This window comes from Salmo salar, chromosome ssa19 (assembly GCF_905237065.1).
Source record: "Salmo salar chromosome ssa19, Ssal_v3.1, whole genome shotgun sequence".
Classification (NCBI taxonomy): domain Eukaryota; kingdom Metazoa; phylum Chordata; class Actinopteri; order Salmoniformes; family Salmonidae; genus Salmo; species Salmo salar.
In genome coordinates, this window is record NC_059460.1 from 43333026 (window position 1) to 43355297 (window position 22272).

General features: G+C 42.2%; 1 protein-coding gene across 1 annotated transcript in view; it reads right to left on the reverse strand.

Moving 5' to 3' along the window:
* The window catches only part of LOC106578852 (myocardin), a 227387-nt gene that overhangs the window by 69639 nt on the left and 135476 nt on the right, over positions 1-22272 (reverse strand). Inside the window, 1 exon segment of the mRNA XM_014158068.2 lies at positions 2479-2544. Coding sequence (XP_014013543.2) covers positions 2479-2544 — 66 coding nt within the window.

Here is a 22272-nt window from a genome sequence, read left to right on the forward strand (position 1 = left end):
TAGTAATGCAGTACATGGTGTCCCACTCTCTCTCTCTCTCTAGTAATGCAGTACATGGTGTCCCACTCTCTCTCTCTCTCTCTAGTAATGCAGCACATGGTGTCCCACTCTCTCTCTCTCTCTAGTAACGCAGTACATGGTGTCACACTCTCTCGCTCTCTATCTCTAGTAATGCAGAACATGGTGTCCCACTCGCTCTCTCTCTCTAGTAATGCAGTACATGGTGTCCCACTCTCTCTCTCTCTCTAGTAATGCAGTACATGGTGTCCCACTCTCTCTCTATCTCTCTAGTAATGCAGTACATGGTGTCCCACTCTCCCTCTCTCTCTCTAGTAATGCAGTACATGGTGTCCCACTCTCTCTCTCTCTAGTAACGCAGTACATGGTGTCCCACTCTCTCTCTCTATCTCTCTCTAGTAACGCAGTACATGGTGTCCCACTCTCTCTCTCTCTAGTAATGCAGTACATGGTGTCCAGCTCTCTCTCTCTCTCTAGTAATGCAGTACATGGTGTCCCACTCTCTCTCTCTCTCTCTCTAGTAACGCAGCACATGGTGTCCCACTCTCTCTCTCTCTCTCTAGTAATGCAGTACATGGTGTCCCACTCTCTCTCTCTCTCTAGTAATGCAGTATATGGTGTCCCACTCTCTCTCTCTAGTAATGCAGTACATGGTGTCCCACTCTCTCTCTCTAGTAATGCAGTACATGGTGTCCCACTCTCTCTCTCTCTCTCTCTCTCTCTCTCTCTCTCTCTCTCTCTCTCTCTCTCTCTCTCTCTCGTAATGCAGTACATGGTGTCCCACTCTCTCTCTCTCTCTAGTAATGCAGTACATGGTGTCCCACTCTCTCTCTCTCTAGTAACGCAGTACATGGTGTCCCACTCTCTCTCTTTCTCTCTCTCTCTCTCTAGTAACGCAGTACATGGTGTCCCACTCTCTCTCTCTCTAGTAATGCAGTACATGGTGTCCCACACTCTCTCTCTCTCTAGTAACGCAGTACATGGTGTCCCACTCTCTCTCTCTCTCTCTCTCTAGTAATGCAGTATATGGTGTCACACTCTCTCTCTCTAGTAATGCAGTACATGGTGTCCCACTCTCTCTCTCTCTCTCTAGTAACGCAGTACATGGTGTCCCACTCTCTCTCTCTCTAGTAATGCATTACATGTTGTCCCACTCTCTCTCTCTCTCTAGTATTGCAGTACATGGTGTCCCACTCTCTCTCTCTCTCTAGTAATGCATTGCATGTTGTCCCCCTCTCTCTCTCTCTCTAGTAACGCAGTACATGGTGTCCCACTCTCTCTCTCTCTCTCTCTAGTATTGCAGTACATGGTGTCCCACTCTCTCTCTCTCTCTAGTAATGCATTACATGTTGTCCCCCTCTCTATCTCTCTCTAGTAATGCAGTATATGGTGTCCCACTCTCTCTCTCTAGTAATGCAGTACATGGTGTCCCACTCTCTCTCTCTAGTAATGCAGTACATGGTGTCCCACTCTCTCTCTCTCTCTCTCTCTCTCTCTCTCTCTCTCTCTCTCTCTCTCTCTTGTAATGCAGTACATGGTGTCCCACTCTCTCTCTCTCTCTAGTAATGCAGTACATGGTGTCCCACTCTCTCTCTCTCTAGTAACACAGTACATGGTGTCCCACTCTCTCTCTCTCTCTCTCTAGTAACGCAGTACATGGTGTCCCACTCTCTCTCTCTCGCTAGTAATGCAGTACATGGTGTCCCACTCTCGCTCTCTGTCTCTCTAGTAATGCAGTACATGGTGTCCCACTCTCTCTCTCTCTCTCTAGTAATGCAGTACAGGGTGTCCCACTCTCTCTCTCTCTAGTAATGCAGTACATGGTGTCCCACTCTCGCTCTCTCTCTCTCTAGTAATGCAGTACATGCTCTCCCACTCTCTCTCTCTCTCTAGTAACGCAGTACATGGTGTCCCACTCTCTCTCTCTCTAGTAATGCAGTACATGGTGTCACACTCTCTCTCTCTCTAGTAATGCAGTACATGGTGTCCCACTCTCTCTCTCTCTCTCTCTCTCTCTCTGTCTCTAGTAATGCAGTACATGGTGTCCCACTCTCTCTCTCTCTATCTCTCTCTAGTAATGCAGTACATGGTGTCCCACTCTCTCTCTCTCTCTAGTAATGCAGTACATGGTGTCCCACACTCTCTCTCTCTAGTAATGCAGTACATGGTGTCCCACTCTCTCTCTCTCTCTAGTAACGCAGTACATGGTGTCCCACTCTCTCTCTCTCTCTCTCTCTCTCTCTAGTAATGCAGTACATGGTGTCTCTCTCTCTCTCTCTCTCTCTCTCTCTCTCTCTCTCTCTCTCTCTCTCTCTCTCTCTCTCTCTCTCTCTCTCTCTCTAGTAATGCAGTACATGGTGTCACACACGCTTATGAGACACACTTGTCACATTGGTGGCTGAGAGGCGTGTGTGTGTGTACACTTGCACGTGTATGTGTGTGTAAAATAGTGTTACTCACGAGGCATGATGCCCTGGTCTGCAAGCTGCTTTCCAGTCCTCCTCTGCTGGAGTCTGAACTGCAGAACTACAGGGGGGAGATGGAGGAGGGAGACAGAGAGATGAGGGAGGGAGACAAGGAGAGGAGGGAGGGTAGGAAAGGGTGGGGGAAGGAGATACAGAGGGGTTGAGAGACTATTCTAATTTCAGCAGAGAAAGTATTGCTATGGTTGTGTGCCGGTGAGAGAATGGGGTTGACAAATCATGAACCAAAATCAATGTATGAAAGTTCTCAAAGTTCTGATGCTACATTAACATCCTGAAAAATGCAGAAGCATGCCACCATGCATCCCACTTCTGTCTTGCCTCTGAAGCTAAGCAGGGTTGGTCCTGGTTGATCCCTGGATGGGAGACCAGATGCTGCTGGAATTGGTGCTGGAGGACCAGTAGGATGCACTCTTTCCTCTGGTCTAAAACAATATATATATCCCAATGCACCAGGGTAGTGATTGGGGACATTGCCTTGTGTAGGGTACCGTCTTTCAGATGGGACGTTAAACGGGTGTCTTGACTCACTGTGGTCACTAAAGATCCCATGGCACTTATCGTAGGGGTGTTAACCCTGGTGTCCTGGCTAAATCCCCAATCTGGCCCTCATGGCCACCTAATCATCCCCAGCTTCCAATTGGCTCATTCATCCCCTTCCTCTCCCCTGTAACTCTTTCCAAGGTCATTGCTGTAAATGTGTTAAAATAAGGGTTAAACAAATAAAAAAACAAGCCTCATGCAAATCTCTCTGTGTGCAAGAAGAGTTGCAGAGACACACAAAGTAAAAATTATGCTGTGGGCTGACAAATATTTCTGTGAACAGGATGTAGAGAATGATAAACACAGGTCCTGGCCTTTAAACAGATCTGCTAGGCAGTGTGTGGTCTGTCTGTGTTCTGACACACACACACACTGGCCCTCGTCTGCCGATCCTCCCTTAGCCTCTATCCAAAGTCCCTTGTGTGTGTGGAGTCTGGTGTGTGTGTGGGGGTCGTAGACGCCAGTTAACCCCATGTCAGTGTGCATGTGTGTGTTCTGTGCTCCCCTGCAGCAGAGGTCTCACAACGGGACCCTCCAGCTGAGACAGTAGTATGATCAGCCAGGTCACCTGTGATTCAAGTCAGTATTCAACGTCCATCCATGTAGGGAGATGACGTGGAAACCGGTCACTAGGGGCAACAGTCAGAGCTGTTACCTTCAAGTCGTTTTTGGTTTTGCTAGGGCATTGTGGACAGGGATGGCGGATGGGCGTAAGCATCTGCCTCTGATTCCAAAGGTAGTACGTTTCGAATCCAGCGATACAAAAGTTGTCTTTGAGATTTTTGTTTTAAGCGTATCCCAAACCTTAACCATTCAGAGTTAATACCTAACCTTAAGAATTCAGAGATGATGCCAAAACTAAAGCTTAAACACTTTGAAATTTGATGTTTGTAACAACATGGATAAACGTCTAACTATGACGTGAGACTGTGAGAACTGGTTGAGTATGACGTGATGATTATCTCTCTTTCTCTTATCACTCTGGGATGCTCTGAGTTTGTAGTGGACCGCTGAATGGACAGAACTGCTATGTAGTTTCACGGCTCTGTGTCACCAATACGCCACGGGAGCATGTTTGAACAATGTCACACTGTCAACACTGACACATACCGAGCAATACTTGAGGTATGTGTGTGTGTGTGTGTGTGTGTGTGTGTGTGTGTGTGTGTGTGTGTGTGTGTGTGTGTGTGTGTGTGTGTGTGTGTGTGTGTGTGTGTGTGTGTGTGTCTGTCTGTCTGTCTGTCTGTCTGTCTGTCTGTCTGTCTGTCTGTCTGTCGGCTTTACCTCTCCCTCCTATCATCTACCTCTGTTACATAATTACATCATTCTCTAAACATCTGCTTGAGTTTACAGTTTGGCAGCGGCACAGCCATTCGCTCTAACTAGACACTGGGACAAAACATGTCATAGTGCAAATTATTTTTCATTTTACTAACCTTTCAAATCACTTTGAATATCTCTCTCTTTCTGTCAATGGATCAAATACCCACCCCACTGGACCCTAGCCAGGTTGAATTTCAATATTATTAATACCTCATGAATCTATAAATACAATATCTCATAAATGGCCCAGTCTGTTGTTAGAAAAACCTGTCAAGAGAGACTGATCTCAATTACTGGCATAGCACTAGACATTGGCTGTACAATAATGTCTATCACAGTCTAATCAAATCAAAATGTAATAATGTCTATCACAGTCTAATCAAATCAAAATATAATAATGTCTATCACAGTTTAATCAAATCAAAATATAATAATGCCTATCACAGTCTAATCAAATCAAAATATAATAATGCCTATCACAGTCTAATCAAATCAAAATATAATAATGTCTATCACAGTCTAATCAAATCAAAATATAATAATGCCTATCACAGTCTAATCAAATCAAAATATATTAATGCCTATCACAGTCTAATCAAATCAAAATATAATAATGCCTATCACAGTCTAATCAAATCAAAATATAATAATGTCTATCACAGTCTAATCAAATCAAAATATAATAATGCCTATCACAGTCTAATCAAATCAAAATATAATAATGCCTATCACAGTCTAATCAAATCAAAATATAATAATGCCTATCACAGTCTAATCAAATCAAAATGACTCGGCAACACAGTCATAACGACCTGTTGTCAAAGCAGCTGCCATGCTCCTGGAGAGGTCAAAGGGTTTAGTTGAAGGATTCCTCTACAGAGGAGTTCCTGTGATTGGACATCCTCACCTAAAGACTCATACATTCCCCATTGTGTGTGTGAATGTGTTAACGTTTATTTATTAAAGGGACCTGTTCAGTAATGTTTCATCGCCTTCCATTGTCAACGTTTATTCACCATGTAATCTGCTACAGTCAAGTGTGTAATTGAATCTGTGTAAAAAAATGTGTTGAGTCAGGATTGGCTAATGAGATAATTGTAGTCTCGCCCACCAATTTGAGTTGATTGAATACAGGTGTATATGTGTTTGTGGGAAAGAGGCAGTGTAAGTAGCTGAAAGCAAGGGTAGAGGAGAGCATGTTTTATGCTCTTACCTTTTGATTCTTGTTTTATCCTTTCAGCATGATTTTAACTATTGGTGTATTTATCTATTTATTCAAATAAATTCTAAATTTTGGAGTAAAACTGTTCCTGACTTCAAGAAACATTATCATGTGCACGAGATAATGGCCAACTTTGTCACAGTTGCCTAAATAAGACTACGATCTCTAACATCCCACTGTCTTTCAGATAAACGCAGATAAACACACCCGTCCTCATCAACAGACGGTTTAATTTATGTCATTAGGGCACATCCTCATCAGATCCATCCTCAACCTGTCCTCGGTGATTACTGCTGCTTGTCAGTGTGTAACAGTTGGCTCTGAACTGATTTATAGTTACTACCCTGCTATAATATCACCATCACCTGGCCCTCTGCAATCACACAAGCTGGTCAGTATGTGTAGGTAATCCTGTCTAACGTGTCTTTTTTTAATTTATTGCGTAGAAGAACTGCACAAGTGCTGCTCTCCACTTTGTGGAGGATCGAGTTTTGAAATCAGTGGAATTAGAGTATGATAGCTAAGGAGATGGATAAAACCTCTTCAAACTAAGGGCAACCATGGCATCTGTGACAGGGAGAGGTGTCCATCCATGATGTATACGGGTAAGATAGTCTAGCTAGCTACATTTCAGATATTACACGTTTCTAATTTTGACACAAAGTCATTTTCATTTCAAGTTAAAGAGTACTGTTAGCTAGCTAGCTAATGTTAGCTGGCTGGCTAGCTAGCTAACGTTACGTGTATGATCTTATTATTTGTATCTCAGAGCCATTTGCTTAGCTAGCTCTAGCCTAATGTTAGCTAGCTAACATTGAACCTGGTTGGTTAGCTACCTGCAGATTCATGCAGGGTAGTAATGTCATGAGTTGTGATTATGGTTGATTGTTTACCTAGCTAGCTAACATTACGTGTATTGACCTTATTATTTGTATCTCAGAGCCATTTGCTTAGCTAGCTCTAGCCTAATGTTAACTAGCTAACATTGAACCTGGTTGGTTAGCTACCTGCAGATTCATGCAGGGTAGTAAAGTCACGAGTTGGGATTATGGTTCATTGTTTACCTGATTTCTCCAATCGGTCTTTGGACCTATGCACCTACATTATAAACTTTCATCCATAGGCTAGGTTGTAGCAACCTCATGATGGGTATAGGGTAACAGTCTCTCATATCATTGCTACGCAGACGACACACAATTAATCTTCTCCTTTCCCCCTTCTGATAACCAGGTGGAGAATCGCCTCTCTGCATGTCTGGCAGACATATCATTGTGGATGACGGATCACCACCTCAAGCTGAACCTCGGCAAGACGGAGCTGCTCTTCCTCCCGGGGAAGGACTGCCCTTTCCATGATCTCGCCATCACGGTGGACAACTCCATTGTGTCCTCCTCCCAGAGTGCTAAGAGCCTCGGCGTGACCCTGGACAACACCCTGTCGTTCTCCGCTAACATCAAGGCGGTGACCCGATCCTGTAGGTTCATGCTATACAACATTCGCAGAGTACGACCCTGCCTTACACAGGAAGCGGCGCAAGTCCTAATCCAGGCACTTGTCATCTCCCGTCTGGATTACTGCAACTCCCTGTTGGCGGGGCTCCCTGCCTGTGCCATTAAACCCCTACAACTCATCCAGAACGCCGCAGCCCGTCTGGTGTTCAACCTTCCCAAGTTCTCTCACGTCACCCCGCTCTCTCCACACACTCCACTGGCTTCCAGTTGAAGCTCGCATCTGCTACAAGACCATGGTGCTTGCCTACGGAGCTGTGAGGGGAACGGCACCTCCGTACCTTCAGGCTCTGATCAGTCCCTACACCCAAACAAGGGCACTGCGTTCATCCACCTCTGGCCTGCTGGCCCCCCTACCTCTGCGGAAGCACAGTTCCCGCTCAGCCCAATCAAAACTGTTCGCTGCTCTGGCACCCCAATGGTGGAACAAGCTCCCTCAGAACGCCAGGACAGTGGAGTCAATCACCACCTTCCGTAGACACCTGAAACCCCACCTCTTTAAGGAATACCTGGGATAGGATATAATAATCCTTCTAACCCCCCCCCAACAAAAAAAAGATATAGATGTACTATTGTAAAGTGGTTGTTCCACTGGATATCATAAGGTGAATGGACCAATTTGTAAGTCGCTCTGGATAAGAGCGTCTGCTAAATGACGTAAATGTAAATGTAATGGGTATAGGGTAAATTAGAGTATCATGTAATAGCCTAAAACTATCGCTGTCACATTGAACTGGGTGAATGGAATATGAATGACAGTGAATGACATGCAATGTGCTGTAATAAAAATAAGTTGTTTTATTGTCATCCCTTCTTGAACGGCACCAACCGCCACTAGCCTTGATATAGTGTTGACATAATATATACTGAACAAAAATATAAATGCAATTTCTAAGATTTTACTGAGTTACAGTTCATAGAAGGAAATCAGTCATTTGAAATAAATTCATTTCACATGAATAGGCAGAGGCACACCCACTTGGGAGCCAGGCCCAGCCAATCAGAATGAGCCCCCCCCCACCCGCGGTTGTGAGGCCGGTTGGACGTACTGCCAAATTCTCTAAAACGAAGTTAATGGTGGCTTATGGTAGAGAAATTAACATTAAATTTTCAAGCAACATCTCTGGTGGACATTCCTGCAGTCAGCATGCCAGTTGCACACTCCCTCAAAACTTGAGACATCTGTGGCATTGTATTGTGTGACAAAACTGTACATTTTAGAATGGCCTTTTATTGTCCCCAGCACAAGGTGTATCTGTGTAATCATCATGCTGTTTAATCAGCTTCTTGATATGCCACACCTGTCAGGTGGATGGATAATCTTGGCAAAGGAGAAATGTTCACTAACAAGGATGTAAACAAATGTGTGCACAACATTTGAGAGAAATTAGCTTTTTGTGTGTATGGAACATTTCTGGGATCTTTTATTTCAGCTCATGAAACATGGGATCAACACTTTACACGTCGTGTTTATATTTTTGTTCAGTGTACAACTACAACTTCTCTGACAGTTATGTAATACTAGAGAGAAAGAAACCACACAAACACGTCTCCTGGGACCACTCTGAGAACCTCATCTCTCGCTGTTAAAATACCAGTAGTGGTTCCCATAGCTTACTGTTGTTGGTGTGAGCATGGAGCTGGCAATAGCAGAGTTGTGGGTTTTATTCCTGCATAGGCCACTAAATAAATACGTTAACTGCATGAATGTATTGTCCTCACGACATCAACCTATCCATTTCCATTGACTGGCCATCGTACTTTAACTTTATACAAATAACATACAGTATATGAAAGGTCTGTAAGGAAACATCGCAAAACACCCACGTCACCAACAGTAATAACCTCAGCCAGGCTCAGAGTGATGTGACTCTGTCGTTCTCTGTGACCCAGCATGTAAGACTAAACAGTCTCCCGACATCTGCATGGCATTAATAACCAGCCTATAAGCATAATGTGTGTGTGTGTCACCCCTGTGAAAACACCCCTGTGAAAAACTCTCCCCCTGGTCATCCACTACAATGACTCCAGCCCTTACATCTCTCTCCCTCTCTCTTTCTGTCCCCAGAGGTCAGAGGTCATTTCCCACTGCGTGGGCGTTGGTTTAAACAACACTGAGGGAAAGCGCAATTAAGCCTGTGATTGCTGGTAAGCAATTACCGTACCGAGCACAGAGAGATTGCACTGAAGAGTGAGAGAGGAAAAAAAGTTGGTAAGAGCATTTTAAGTATTGATGTTCCTTACTCTTTGTTCTCAGTGAAGTGAATCACTTGATAAAATGCTGCTTGACTGTAAACTGTGTGTATCAAACAAATAAACTGTGGCTGAGCAGGACAGGGAGATAGTCCCAAGCATTAGACTGGCTATAGCTCTGGCTAACATTAACACCCCCTTCAGAGAGGAATAGAGAGAGAGAGAGGGGGAGAGAGAGAGAGAGAGAGGGAGAGACTTGGCACTACTTTATCACTGACCTCAACCCAGAGTCTCTTAGAGCGTTCACAGTCAGTCCACTGACACCCCTATCAGATCACAGCAAAATCACACTCTACTTGAACAGACCTATGCTCAATCATGAGGCATCAAGGCCAAAATAACTGAATAATATTAAGAAATGCTACAGATGGAAGGAAAGTAGTGTGAAAATCTACCAAATAACAATTAGGCAACAACAAATTCAATCCCTTCTTGACAATTTCCTGGACAAAAGGTTTCACTGTAATAGCGAAGGTGTAAACTTGGCAGTAGAAAACCTAAACAGTATATTTGACCTCTCAGCTTCCCTATCAAATAAAACAATTAAAGCAGACAACCGAAGAAAATTAACCAACCCAAAAAGGCCTGTGGGGTTGGTGGTATCCTAAATGAAATGATAAAATATAGAGACCACAAATTCCAATTGGCTACACTTAAACTCTTTAACATCATCCTCAGCTCTGACATCTTCCCCAATATTTGGAACCAAGGACTGATCACCAAAGTGGAGACAAATTTGACCCCAATAACTACCGTGGGATATCTGTCAACAGCAACCTTGGGAAAACTTCTCTGCATTATCATTAACAGCAGACTCGTACATTTCTGAGCAAATGTACCGAGCAAATGCCAAATTGGCTTTATACCAAATTACCGTACGACAGACCACGTATTCACCCTGCACACCCTAATTGACAAACAAACAAACTAGAACAAATGCAGTCTTCTCATGCTTTGTTGATTTCAAAAAGGCTTGAGACTCAATTTGGCATGTGGGTCTGCTATACAAATTGATGCAAAGTGATGTTGGGGGAAAAACATACGACATTATAAAATCCAATAAGTGTGCGATTAAAATTGACAAAAAAACACACATTTCTTTCCACAGGGCCTGGGGATGAGACGGGGATACAGCTTAAGCCCCACCCTCTTCAGCATATATATAAACTATTGGCGAGGGCACTAGAACAGTCTGCAGCACCCGGCCTCACCCTACTAGAATCTGAAGTCAAATGCCTACTGTTTGCTGATGATCTGGTGCTTCTGTCCCCAACAAAGGAGGGACTACAGCAGCACCTAGATCTTTTGTACAGATTCTGTCAGACCTGGGCACTGACAGTAAATCTCAGTAAGACAAAAAATAATGGTGTTCCAAAAAAGGTCCAGTTGCCAGGACCACAAATAAAAAATCCATCTAGACACCGATGCCCTAAGAGCACAAAAAACCTATACATACCTCGGCCTAAACATGAGGCCCACAGGTAACTTCCACAAAGCTGTGAACTATCTAAGAGACAAGAGCCTTTTATGCCTTCAAAATAAACATGAAATTCGACATACCAATTAGGATCTGGTTAAAAATACTGGAATCAGTTATAGAACCCATTGCTCTTTATGGTTGTGAAGTCTGGGGTCCGCTCACCAACAGATAATTCACAAAATGGGACAAACACCAAATTGAGACTCTGCATGCAGAATTCTTCAAAAATATCCTCAGTGTACAATGTAAAACACAAAATTATGCATGCAGAGTAGAATTAGGCTAATTATCAAAATCCATAAAAGAGCTGTTAAATTCTGCAACCACCTAAAAGGAAGAGATTCCCAAACCTTCCATAACAAAGCCATCACCTACAGAGAGATGAACCTGGAGAAGAGTCCCCTAAGCAAGCTGGTCCTTGGGCTCTGTTCACAAACACAAACAGACCCCACAGAGCCCCAGGACAGCAACACAATTAGACCCAACCAAATCATGAGAAAACAAAAAGATAATTACGTCACATTGGAAAGAATTAACAAAAAAACTGAGAAAACTAGAATGCTATTTGGCCCTGAACAGAGAGTACACAGTGGCAGAATACCTGACCACTGTGACTGACCCAAAATTAAGGACATCTTTGACTATGTACAGACTCGGTGAGCATAGCCTTGCTACTGAGAAGGCTACCGAAGGCAGACCTGGCTCTCAAGAGAAGACAGGCTATGTGCACACTACCCACAAAATGAAGTGGAAACTGAGCTGCACTTCCTAACCTCCTGACAAATGTATGACCATATTAGAGAGGCATATTTCCCTCAGATTACACAGACCCACAAATAATTTTGAGAAAAAAAAATCATATTTTGATTTACTCCCATATCTACTGGGTGAAATATCACAGCAGCAAGATGTGTGACCTGTTGCCACAAGAAAATGGCAACCAGTGAAGAACAAACACCATTGTAAATACAACCCATATTTATGTTAATTTATTTTCCCTTTTGTACTTTAACTATGATTACAACACTGTATATAGACATAATATGATATTTGAAATGTCTTTATTCTTTTAGAATGTTTGTGAGTGTAATGTTTACTGTTCATTTTATATTGTTTATTTCACTTGCTTTGGCAGTGTAAACACATGTTTCCCATGCCAATAAAAACCTGAAATGTACATTTAAATTGAGAGAGAGATAGAGATAGAGAGTTGTAGTGTGTTAGAGGGGTTTAAATCAGTGCTGTAGTCCACAATGTTCTTACACAGGCAGGTAAGGACACACACCGCTCTCATCACAGCCTAATGATGATAACCTTTAACCTACCACTAATCTCTATCAGAATAAACTAAATGTAAATGGGATTGACACCAAACCATACCCACGTGTTTTCACTTTTACCAGCGTCTCAACAACAAAGCATTGTCACCCATACACCATAGTATCAATATCATCCATAGCATATATAGTATCCATCGCATCCATAGTACCTATAGCATCCATAGAATCTATAAAATCCATAGCATCTAAAGCATCCATAGCATGGTACAGCAACGTGATTAACGGGCGGCCCCACTGATACAGTGCCTTCAGAAAGTATTCACACCCCTTGACTTCGTCCACATTTAGTTGTGTCAATTGAGATGTTGTGTCACTGGCCTACACACAATAATAATACCCACAATGCACATAATGTCAAAGTGGAATGATGTTTTTAGATAAAAAAAAAAAAAATGTGTACAAAAATAAATAAAGCTGAAATGTCTTGAGTCTAAGTATTCAACCCCTTTGTTATGGCAAGCCTAAATAAAAAAGTCGTAAAAACGTGCTTAATAAGCCATCCCTGTGGCTCAGTTGGTAGAGCATGGTGTTTGCAACGCCAGCATGGTGTGTGCAACGCCAGGGTTGTGGGTTCAATTCCCACAGTGGGCCAGTACAAAAAAAAAAAGAAAATGCATTAAATGAAATGAAATGTAAGTATTCACTACTGTAAGTCGCTCTGGATAAGAGCGTCTGCTAAATGACAAAAAATAAATAATAATAATAATAAGTTGCATGGAATCACTCTGTGTGCAATAATAGTGTTTAACATGAGTTTTGAATGACTACTTCATTGCTACTACACACATACAATTATCTATAAGGTCCCACAGTTGAGTGAATTTCAAACACAGATTCAACCACAAAGATCAGGAAGGTTTTTCAATGCCTTGCAAAGAAGGGTACTTATTGGTAGCAAAGAAGGGTACCTATTGGTAGATGGTAAAAAAAAACCTAAGCAGACACTGAATATCCCTTTGAGCATGGTGAAGGTATTAACACACCCTGTCAAGACGAAGATACAGGCATCCTTTCTAACTCAGTTGCCAGAGAGGAAGGAAACTGCTCAGCGATTTCACCATGAGGCCAATGGTGACTTTAAAATAGTTACAGTTTAATGGCTGTGATAGGAGAAAACTGAGGATGGATCAACAAGATTGTAGTTATTCCACAATATGAACCTAATTGACAGAGTGAAAGAAGGAAGCCTGTTCTAGAGGTCTTCACGGATCCACCTGAACCCGAATACCCGAAACCAAATCCGGGATCCGAGCAGGTCCAGATCCAGAATTCAAAATAATGTCACAGGTCTGGGTCGGATCTGATATGATTGTCACGGGTTTCGGGTTAGTGTAACTTTAACTGGAGGGTCTGTACATATCCAAAAAGGACAGCTGCAGTCGAGAGACAGAAGTATAGTCATTTTATAATTGATGCTGCTGCTCTTGCTTTTCATGAGAGTGGAGCGTGGCACGTGTCTCTTGTTGGCCAATCATAAGTCAAAGCGGCAATAGGCTACAGTCATAGAGCATCTATGTGGGGAAAAAGCTTGGAGATGTCTAATCAATGGAAGATGGAAATAAAATGACAGAATCATATTTGATGATAAATAACCTAGCTAAGGCACATATTAGTCTACTATAGCGCTAGTTGGCTAGGCTGGTTGCTGTCTCTCGTCTCTCCCTCCCTGCGTCACTCCCTCACAGTACAGCCCCTCCCCAGCCTGCTAGAGTGGCACCTCTCTCTCCCTCCTCTCCCGCTTTACCTCCAGTTAATAACTTTTCTGCTGCTTCCCTCACTCGGATCAGACCGGGTCTGGATCCTACCAGGCCAATATGGAATGTTTCTAGTTGTCCTCAGGTCTGTTAGGAACTCTATATTTGAGGAAAACCTGATTCTGTCTGCTTTCCAACAGACACCGGGAGGCAAATTCACCTTTCAGCAGGTCAACCTCAAACACAAGGCCAAATATACACTGGAGTTGCTTACCAAGACGGCATTGAAATTTCCTGAGTGACCTAGTTACATTTTCAACCTAAATCGGCTTTAAAATCTTAGGCAAGACCTGAAAATCGCTGTCTAGCATTGATCAACAACCAACTTGATAGAGCTTATAGAATTTCTTAAAGAATAATGTGCAAATATTGTACAATCCAGATGTGTACAGCTCTTAGAGACTTAGCCATAAAGACTCACAGTTGGTATCACTTCCAAAAGGTAATTCTAACATGTAATGACCCAGGGGTGTGAATATTTATGTAAATTAGATATTTCTATATTTAATTTTGCAAACATTTCTAAAAACATGTTTTCCCTTTGATTGGTGAGATTTTGTTGATTTTTTTAAAAATCCATTTTGAATTAAAGCTGTAACACAACAAAATGTTGAATAAGTCAAGGGTCTCTGATCTCCTTCTCAACAACATGATCAGCTGGCCCTACTAAATTACACACACCTGTCATCTAACCTCTCTCATCCTGCTGGTATGCCTCTGTGCTCAGCTGTACAGGAGGCAATACAAATCATAGTGTACTACAGATGAAATTATAAATCATACTCAACCTCAGGAGGCAGAAGAAATTAATCTTGGCCCCTAGGACCCTCACAAACTTTTACAGATGCACCATTGAGAGCATCCTGTCGGCCTGTATAACCGCCTGGTACGACAACTGCACAGTCCGCAACCAAAGGGGTCTCCAGAGGGTGGTGCGGTCTACCCAACGCATCACTGAGGGGTACACTGCCTGCCCTCCAGGACCTCAGCCTCCCAAGCCACAGCCTGTTCACCCCGCTACCATCCAAACAGCGAGGTTAGTAGAGGTGCATCAGAGCTGGGACTGAGAGACTGAACAACTCAAGGTCATCAGACTGTTAAATAGTCATCACTAGCTGGCCTCCGACCAGTATCCTGCCCTGAAATTTAGTCACTGTTACTAGATGGCTACCACCCGGAACTCAACCCTGCACCTTAGAGTTTACATACTGTATTCTAGTCAAGGCCTATCCTATTTAATTATTGCTGTACATATACTATTCTTCAGATATACTACATATTCTATACATATCCATATACTGTCCATATTGTCTATACATCCCATCACATATATACACTGAGTATACAAAACATTAGGAACACCATCCTAATATGGAGTTGCACCTCTCCCTTTTGTCCTCAGAACAGCCTCAATTTGTCAGGGCATGGACTCTACAAGGTATCGAAAACGTTCCACAGGGATGCTGGCCCATGTTGACGCCAATGCTTCCTACTACCATACCCTGTTCAAAGGCACTTCAATGTTTTGCCTTGCCCATTCACTCTCTGAATGGCTCACATACACAATTCATGTCTCAATTGTCTCAATGTTTAAAAATCCTTCTTTAACCTGTCTCCTCCCCTTCATCTACACTGATTGAAGTGGATTTTAATTTTTTATTTAACCTTTATTTAACCAAGTAGGCAAGTTGAGAACAAGTTCTCATTTACAACTGCGACCTGGCCAAGATAAAGCAAAGCAGTTCGACACATATAACAACACAGAGTTACACATGGAGTAAAACAAACATACAGTCAATAGTACAGTAGAAAAATAAGTCTATATACAATGTGAGCAAATGAGGTGAGATAAGGGAGGTAAAGGCAATAAATAGGCCATGGTGGCGAAGTAAATACAATATAGAAATTAAAACACTGGAGTGGTAGATTTTACATATATTTGACATATATATATATATATATATATATATATATATATATATATATATATATATATATATATATATATATATATATTTAACAAGTGACATCAACAAGGGATCATAGCTTTCACCTGGATTCACCTGGTCAGTCTATGTCATGGAAAGAGTTCTTAATGTTTTGTAAGAGTTCTTAATGTTTTGTTCTTAATGTTTTGTATACTCAGTATATACATTTATACTCCGGACTCCGACATTGCTCATCCTACATTTTCTATATATCTTAATTCAATTATTTTACTTTTTAGATTTGTGTGTATTGTTAGATATTACTGCACAGTTGGAGCTAGAAACACAAGCATTTCGCTACACCCGCAATAACATCTGCTAAATATGTGTTTGTGATTAATAACATTTGATTTGATAAGCAATATACAAAAAGCATGTACCTGTACTACTGTTCACTATAAATAAAATACAAGTACTGACGGTTGATGGACAAATGGCATTGAAAAAATAAAACATTTTATCAATGCAAGTGCAAACATTGTATCATAAGGAGAGGATGTTTATATAGTACATATCAACAAAGTGCCAGTCCAAGTGGTGGAACAAATGCTTCTGCTAGGTGAGTGGACATGAACACACACAATAGGATCTTACCTGATCTAAACTTGCTTCGTATCAGTATGGAGCGTTCAGAGCCCAGTAAAGTCATGATGCTAACTGTATGGTTCCAGTGTACAGGAGAGAAAAAGAGAACAGACGCACACACTTTCACTTTAATGCCCCTGGCCCTTCCTGGGACCGGAGACCGAGACCAGAGCTATCCAAACGCGCGTCATTAACAACAGTTAACAGCTACTACAAGAAAAGACCCCCCTAAAAAAGAAGTGGTGTATCTCTTCACTCCTCTCTCTCTCTCCCTTGGGTAGCTGTGGGAGTCCGATAGTGAAGTAGACAGCCAGGCTTTGGTCTCATGTAGCTCTGAGTCTCCACTCCAGAGGGAGTGGAGTGATATACCTCTGCTGGGAGGAGCTAACCACTGAGGGTTCCTATAGCCCCTCCCAAGGTTCCACTAGCCCCTCCTTTAGTGGGTAATTATGCCCTCGGCAGGGAGGGGCTAGGAGCTAAAGGTTCTGGTAGCTCCTCCTTCTAGGGAGAAGAGGACTGCCGGCTGGAGACTCCCTCTGACCTTCTGGATATGTTACTGCTCTGACTATGGCCATGTCCTAATACCCATACTTGTGTCATAAATAGTAGGCCGTTTGAGTATGCAATTTTTTTTAATGTAATAGTGTGTGAGTATACTTTAAATGGCCAAATGTCATACTCATTTAGGCTTTGACAACAGCTGGTCAATTAGATATCGGGATATTTTCCGAAATCAACGAATAGCAGGAAACGCAATTGCACATGACACATTCTCAGTATGCTAAAATATATATATTTTTTAATTGTACGTGAATTTAAAAAAAACAATGGTTTAAATGCCAGGATGTTATACTTTGGATGCCACCTACCGTAGTGCCCTTCGTTTTGTTACAGGTGATAGTTTTGATACTCATCACTCCACCCTGTATCAAAAGTTTTGCTGGATTTCGCTAAAGACCAGTAGATCTCTATATTACTTTCTTTTTGTTTACAAGTCCCTAGTTCATAAACTTACTGAGTTTCCTAACCCATTCACAGTATTGGTTAATCCTTGAGGTTCCTAGGGCTAGGTAAATCTGCTTTTAGTTTGAAGTTCTGGTGCAGTTTGAGCAAATTTAAGTATTGATTGGGGACTTATTTGTGGATGAATGTATCTGTTTTTCAGGATGATTTGGGATGTTTTATTTGTGGTTCCCATGACTGTGTTTTTGTATTTTAATATGTACAGTTGAAGTCGGAAGTTTACATACATTTACGTTGGAGTCATTAAAACTCATTCTTCAACCACTCCACAAATTTCTTGCTGACGAACTATAGTTTTGGCAAGTCGGTTAGGTCATCTACTTTGTGCATGACACAAGTCATTTTTCCAACAATTGTTTACAGACAGATTATTTCACTTATAATTCACTGTATCACAATTCCAGTGGGCCAGAAGTTTACATACACTAAGTTGACTGCGCCTTTAAACAGTATGGAAAATTCCCCAAAATGATGTCATGGCTTTAGAAGCTTCTGATAGGCTAATTGACATCATTTGTGTCAATTGGAGGTGTACCTGTGGATGAATTTAAAGGCCTACCTTCAAACTCAGTGCCTCTTTGCTTGACATCATGGTAAAATCCAAATAAATCAGCCAAGACCTCAGAAAAATAAATTGTAGACCTCAACAAGTCTGGTTCATCCTTGGGAGCAATTTCAAAATTCCAGAAGGTACCACGTTTATCTGTACACAGAATAGTACGCAAGTATAAACACCATGGGACCACGCAGCCGTCATACCGCTCAGGAAGGAGACGCGATCTGTCTCCTAGAGATGAACGTACTTTGGTGCGAAAAGTGCAAATCAATCCCAGAACAACAGCAAAGGACCTTGTGAAGATGCTGGAGGAAACAGGTACAAAAGTATCTATATCCACAGTAAAACAAGTCCTATACTGACATAACCTGAAAGGCCGCTCAGCAAGGAAGAAGCCACTGCTACAAAACCGCCATAAAAAAGCCAGACTACGGTTTGCAACTGCACATGAGGATAAAGATCGTACTTTTGGAGAAATGTCCGCTAGTCTGATGAAGCAAAAATAGAACTGTTTGGCCATAATGACCATCGTTATGTTTGGAGGAAAAAGGGGGAGGTTTGCGAGCCAAAGAACATCATCCCAACCGTGAAGCACGGGGGTGGCAGCATCATGTTGTGGGGGTACTTTGCTGCAGGAGGGACTGGTGCGCTTCACAAAATAGATGGCATCATGAGGAAGTAAAATTATGTGGATATATTGAAGCAACATCTCAAGACATTAGTCAGGAAGTTAAAAGCTTGGTTGAAAATGGGTCTTCCAAATGGACAATGACCCCAAGCATACTTCCAAAGTTGTGGCAAAATGGCTTAAGGACAACAAAGTCAAGGTATTGGAGTGGCCATCACAAAGCCCTGACCTCAATCTTATAGAACATTTGTGGGCAGAACTGAAAAAGAGTGTGCGAGCAAGAAGGCCTACAAACCTGACTCAGTTACACCAGCTCTGTCAGGAGGAATGGGCCAAAATTCACCCAACTTATTGTGGGAAGCTTGTGGAAGGCTACCTGAAATGTTTGACCCAAGTTAAACAATTTAAAGGCCATGCTACCAAATACTAATTGAGTGTATGTAAACCTCTGACCCACTGGGAATATGATGAAAGAAATAAAAGCTGAAATAAAGAATTCTCTCTACTATTATTCTGACATTTCACATTTTTAAAATAAAGTGGTGATCCTAACTGACCCAAAACAGGGGATTTTTACTAAGATTATGTGTCAGGAATTGTGAAAAACTGAGTTTAAATGTATTTGGCTAAGGTGTATGTACACTTCCGACTTCAACTGTATATGTTTGGGTATAATGTGTATATTTATGTTGTATATACAGGGCACATTTGTAAAAGAAGAGGTGGGCTGCAAGTGATAGGCTATAGTTCTCTTCAAATAGCCAAACAACAAAACCCAGCTACTTAGCTGGGAAGATGCCGAATAGCGAAGCTTCTGCGGTGGTGTTCAAAAATAGGATATCATCACTCAACTCCCAGCTCCTCAAGGCCTGCTTCAATTCAGGTAAAATAAACCGACGTCCACTCAACTACACTTCCAGAGGCATTGCTTCAATCAATTACACTCCCAGAGGCTTTGCTTTAGGACCTAAAGGTAAATGTCTCATGTAAACTGTTCCCACCACCGTCCCTGGGTCCTGTTCCCACAAACCGTCCCTGGGTCCTGTTCCCACCACCGTCCCTGGGTCCTGTTCCCACCACCGTCCCTGGGTCCTGTTCCCACCACCGTCCCTGGGTCCTGTTCCCACCACCGTCCCTGGGTCCTGTTCCCACCACCGTCCCTGGGTCCTGTTCCCACCACCGTCCCTGGGTCCTGTTCCCACCACCGTCCCTGGGTCCTGTTCCCACCACCGTCCCTGGGTCCTGTTCCCACCACCGTCCCTAGGTCTTACAGTGTCACCAAGTAAATAACACACAGTCTCCTCGTTCCAGTTTCTATCCTGGCTATCCCCACCATACGCATAACACTGCTTGGGTTTAATGACTACGAATTCATACACAAGAGTGAAGCACACACACACACACACACACACATATTTACGGGGACACACACACCCACCCACGGTGCCTAAAGGGAGGGTTGGTGGTTGGGTCTGACACACAGCATGGGAGGGAGATTCCTGTGGAGTTCACCCAGTCCTGGACTAATCCTTCCCTTTAATTGTATGTCAACGGACGTGACAAGTCTCATCTGAACTGTCTGGAAACTCGTAAACTCTGTGTGGGTGTGGGTGAACCCTTTAAAATGTAATGTGATTTCTGGATAAAGAATTTAAAGTGTGTGTGTGTGCGTGCGTGTCTCCTCACAAATAGATTAATTACCTTGGGTTTATGATTTATGTTTGTGTTCAGTAGTAGAGCATGACCTGGCCCCCATACCCTTTGGAGTATAATTAAGCAATAAGGCACGAGGGAGTGTGGTATATGGCCAATATTCCACGGCTAAGGCCTGTTCTTAAGCACGACACAATGCAGAGTGCCTGGATACAGCCCTTAGCCTTGGTATATTGGCCATATACCACAACCCCCAGAGGTGCCTTATAGCTATTATAAACTGGTTACCAACGTAATAAGATCAGTAAAAATCCATGTTTTGTCATACCCGTGGTATATGGTCGCATATACCACAGCTTTCAGCCAATCAGCATTCAGGGATCGAACCACCCAGTTTATAATGGTCCTTTTAGACATGTTACACTGTCATAATTGAAGTAATTAAGTACTCGGTGCCAAAAATATACAGTATTGTAACAGGGTTTTTTTTAAACCACGGTTAACCAGGTTAACCAACAACTAGAGTAGGGTTTATTGTCCAACTGATTTATCAAAAAATGAATATTGTGAACATTTTATGTACACTTGCTTTTTGTAGTCTTACAGATACATATATATTTAAAAGTTGGGACTCTAGGGTTGCAAAATTCCTGGAACTTTCAATAAATTCCCTTGTTTTCCAGAAATCCTGGTTGGAGGTTTCTGGATTTTCTGCTTATTCTCTCCTGATTCTAGAAACTTCCCACTGGGATTTTGGGAAACCAGGGAATTTATTGAAAGTTCCCCGAATTATGCAACCCTAGTTGGGAGTTATAAACAAATCTAGTAATGTGAAGTGAAAATGACGTATACATCTAGGATGAACTTTTAAACCCAGTCCTTACTCTTTCAACCAATGACTGGTCAGACAACAACAAAAAAACTCACATTTGCATGGATTAACTGTAAAGAAAATGTTCTTTCATTTCAAAACAATGGCAGTAACCTAGCTTGTGTTCATCGAACTACACTGCACAGCGCATTACTGGTATCCAGCTTTGTTTACGCGAAATAGCCACTGATAGGAAGTGTTCCATGCTTGGCATATCACGGTACATGTGCCATGCATGAAATCCATGGGTCTGAGGTGTGTGTGTGTGTGTGTGTGTGTGTGTGTGTGTGTGTGTGTGTGTGTGTGTGTGTGTGTGTATGTGTGTGTGTGTGTGTGTGTGTGTGTGTGTGTGTGTGTGTGTGTGTGTGTGTGTGTGTGTGTGTGTGTGTGTGTGTGTGTGTGTGTGTGTGTGTGTGTGTGTGTGTGTCTGCATGCAGTGGTGGAAAAAGTACCAAATTGTCATACTTGAGTAAAAGTAAAGATAATTTCATTGAAAATGACTCAAGTAAAAATGAAAGTCACCCAGGAAAATCCTACTTGAGTAAAAGTCTAAAAGTATTTGGTTTTAAATATACTTAAGTATGAAAAGTACATTTAATTGCTAATATATACTTAAGTATCAATAATAATTTCATATTCTTTATATTAAACACCATTTTTTTATTAGGCACGTTCCAATACTCAGACATCATTTACAAATAAAGCATGTGTTTAGTGATTCCACCAGATCAGAGGCAGTAGAGATGCCAGGGATGTTCTCTTGATAAGTGTGTGAATTGGACCATTTGCCTGTCCTGCTAAGCATTCAAAATGTAACAAGTACTTTTGGGTGTCAGGGAAAATGTATGGAGTAAAAAGTACATTATTTTCTATAGGAAATTTTTCATAAATCAAAATCCAGTTAACCAGATTTGGAGACATGGCGGGGGCCAATGGGGTTAGCAGAATAATTAATATCCATTATTCTACAACCCATGAGACACGGTTTGGCGTGCACACACACACACACACAGTGTTGTATTACTCTATTTCCCTATATATGAT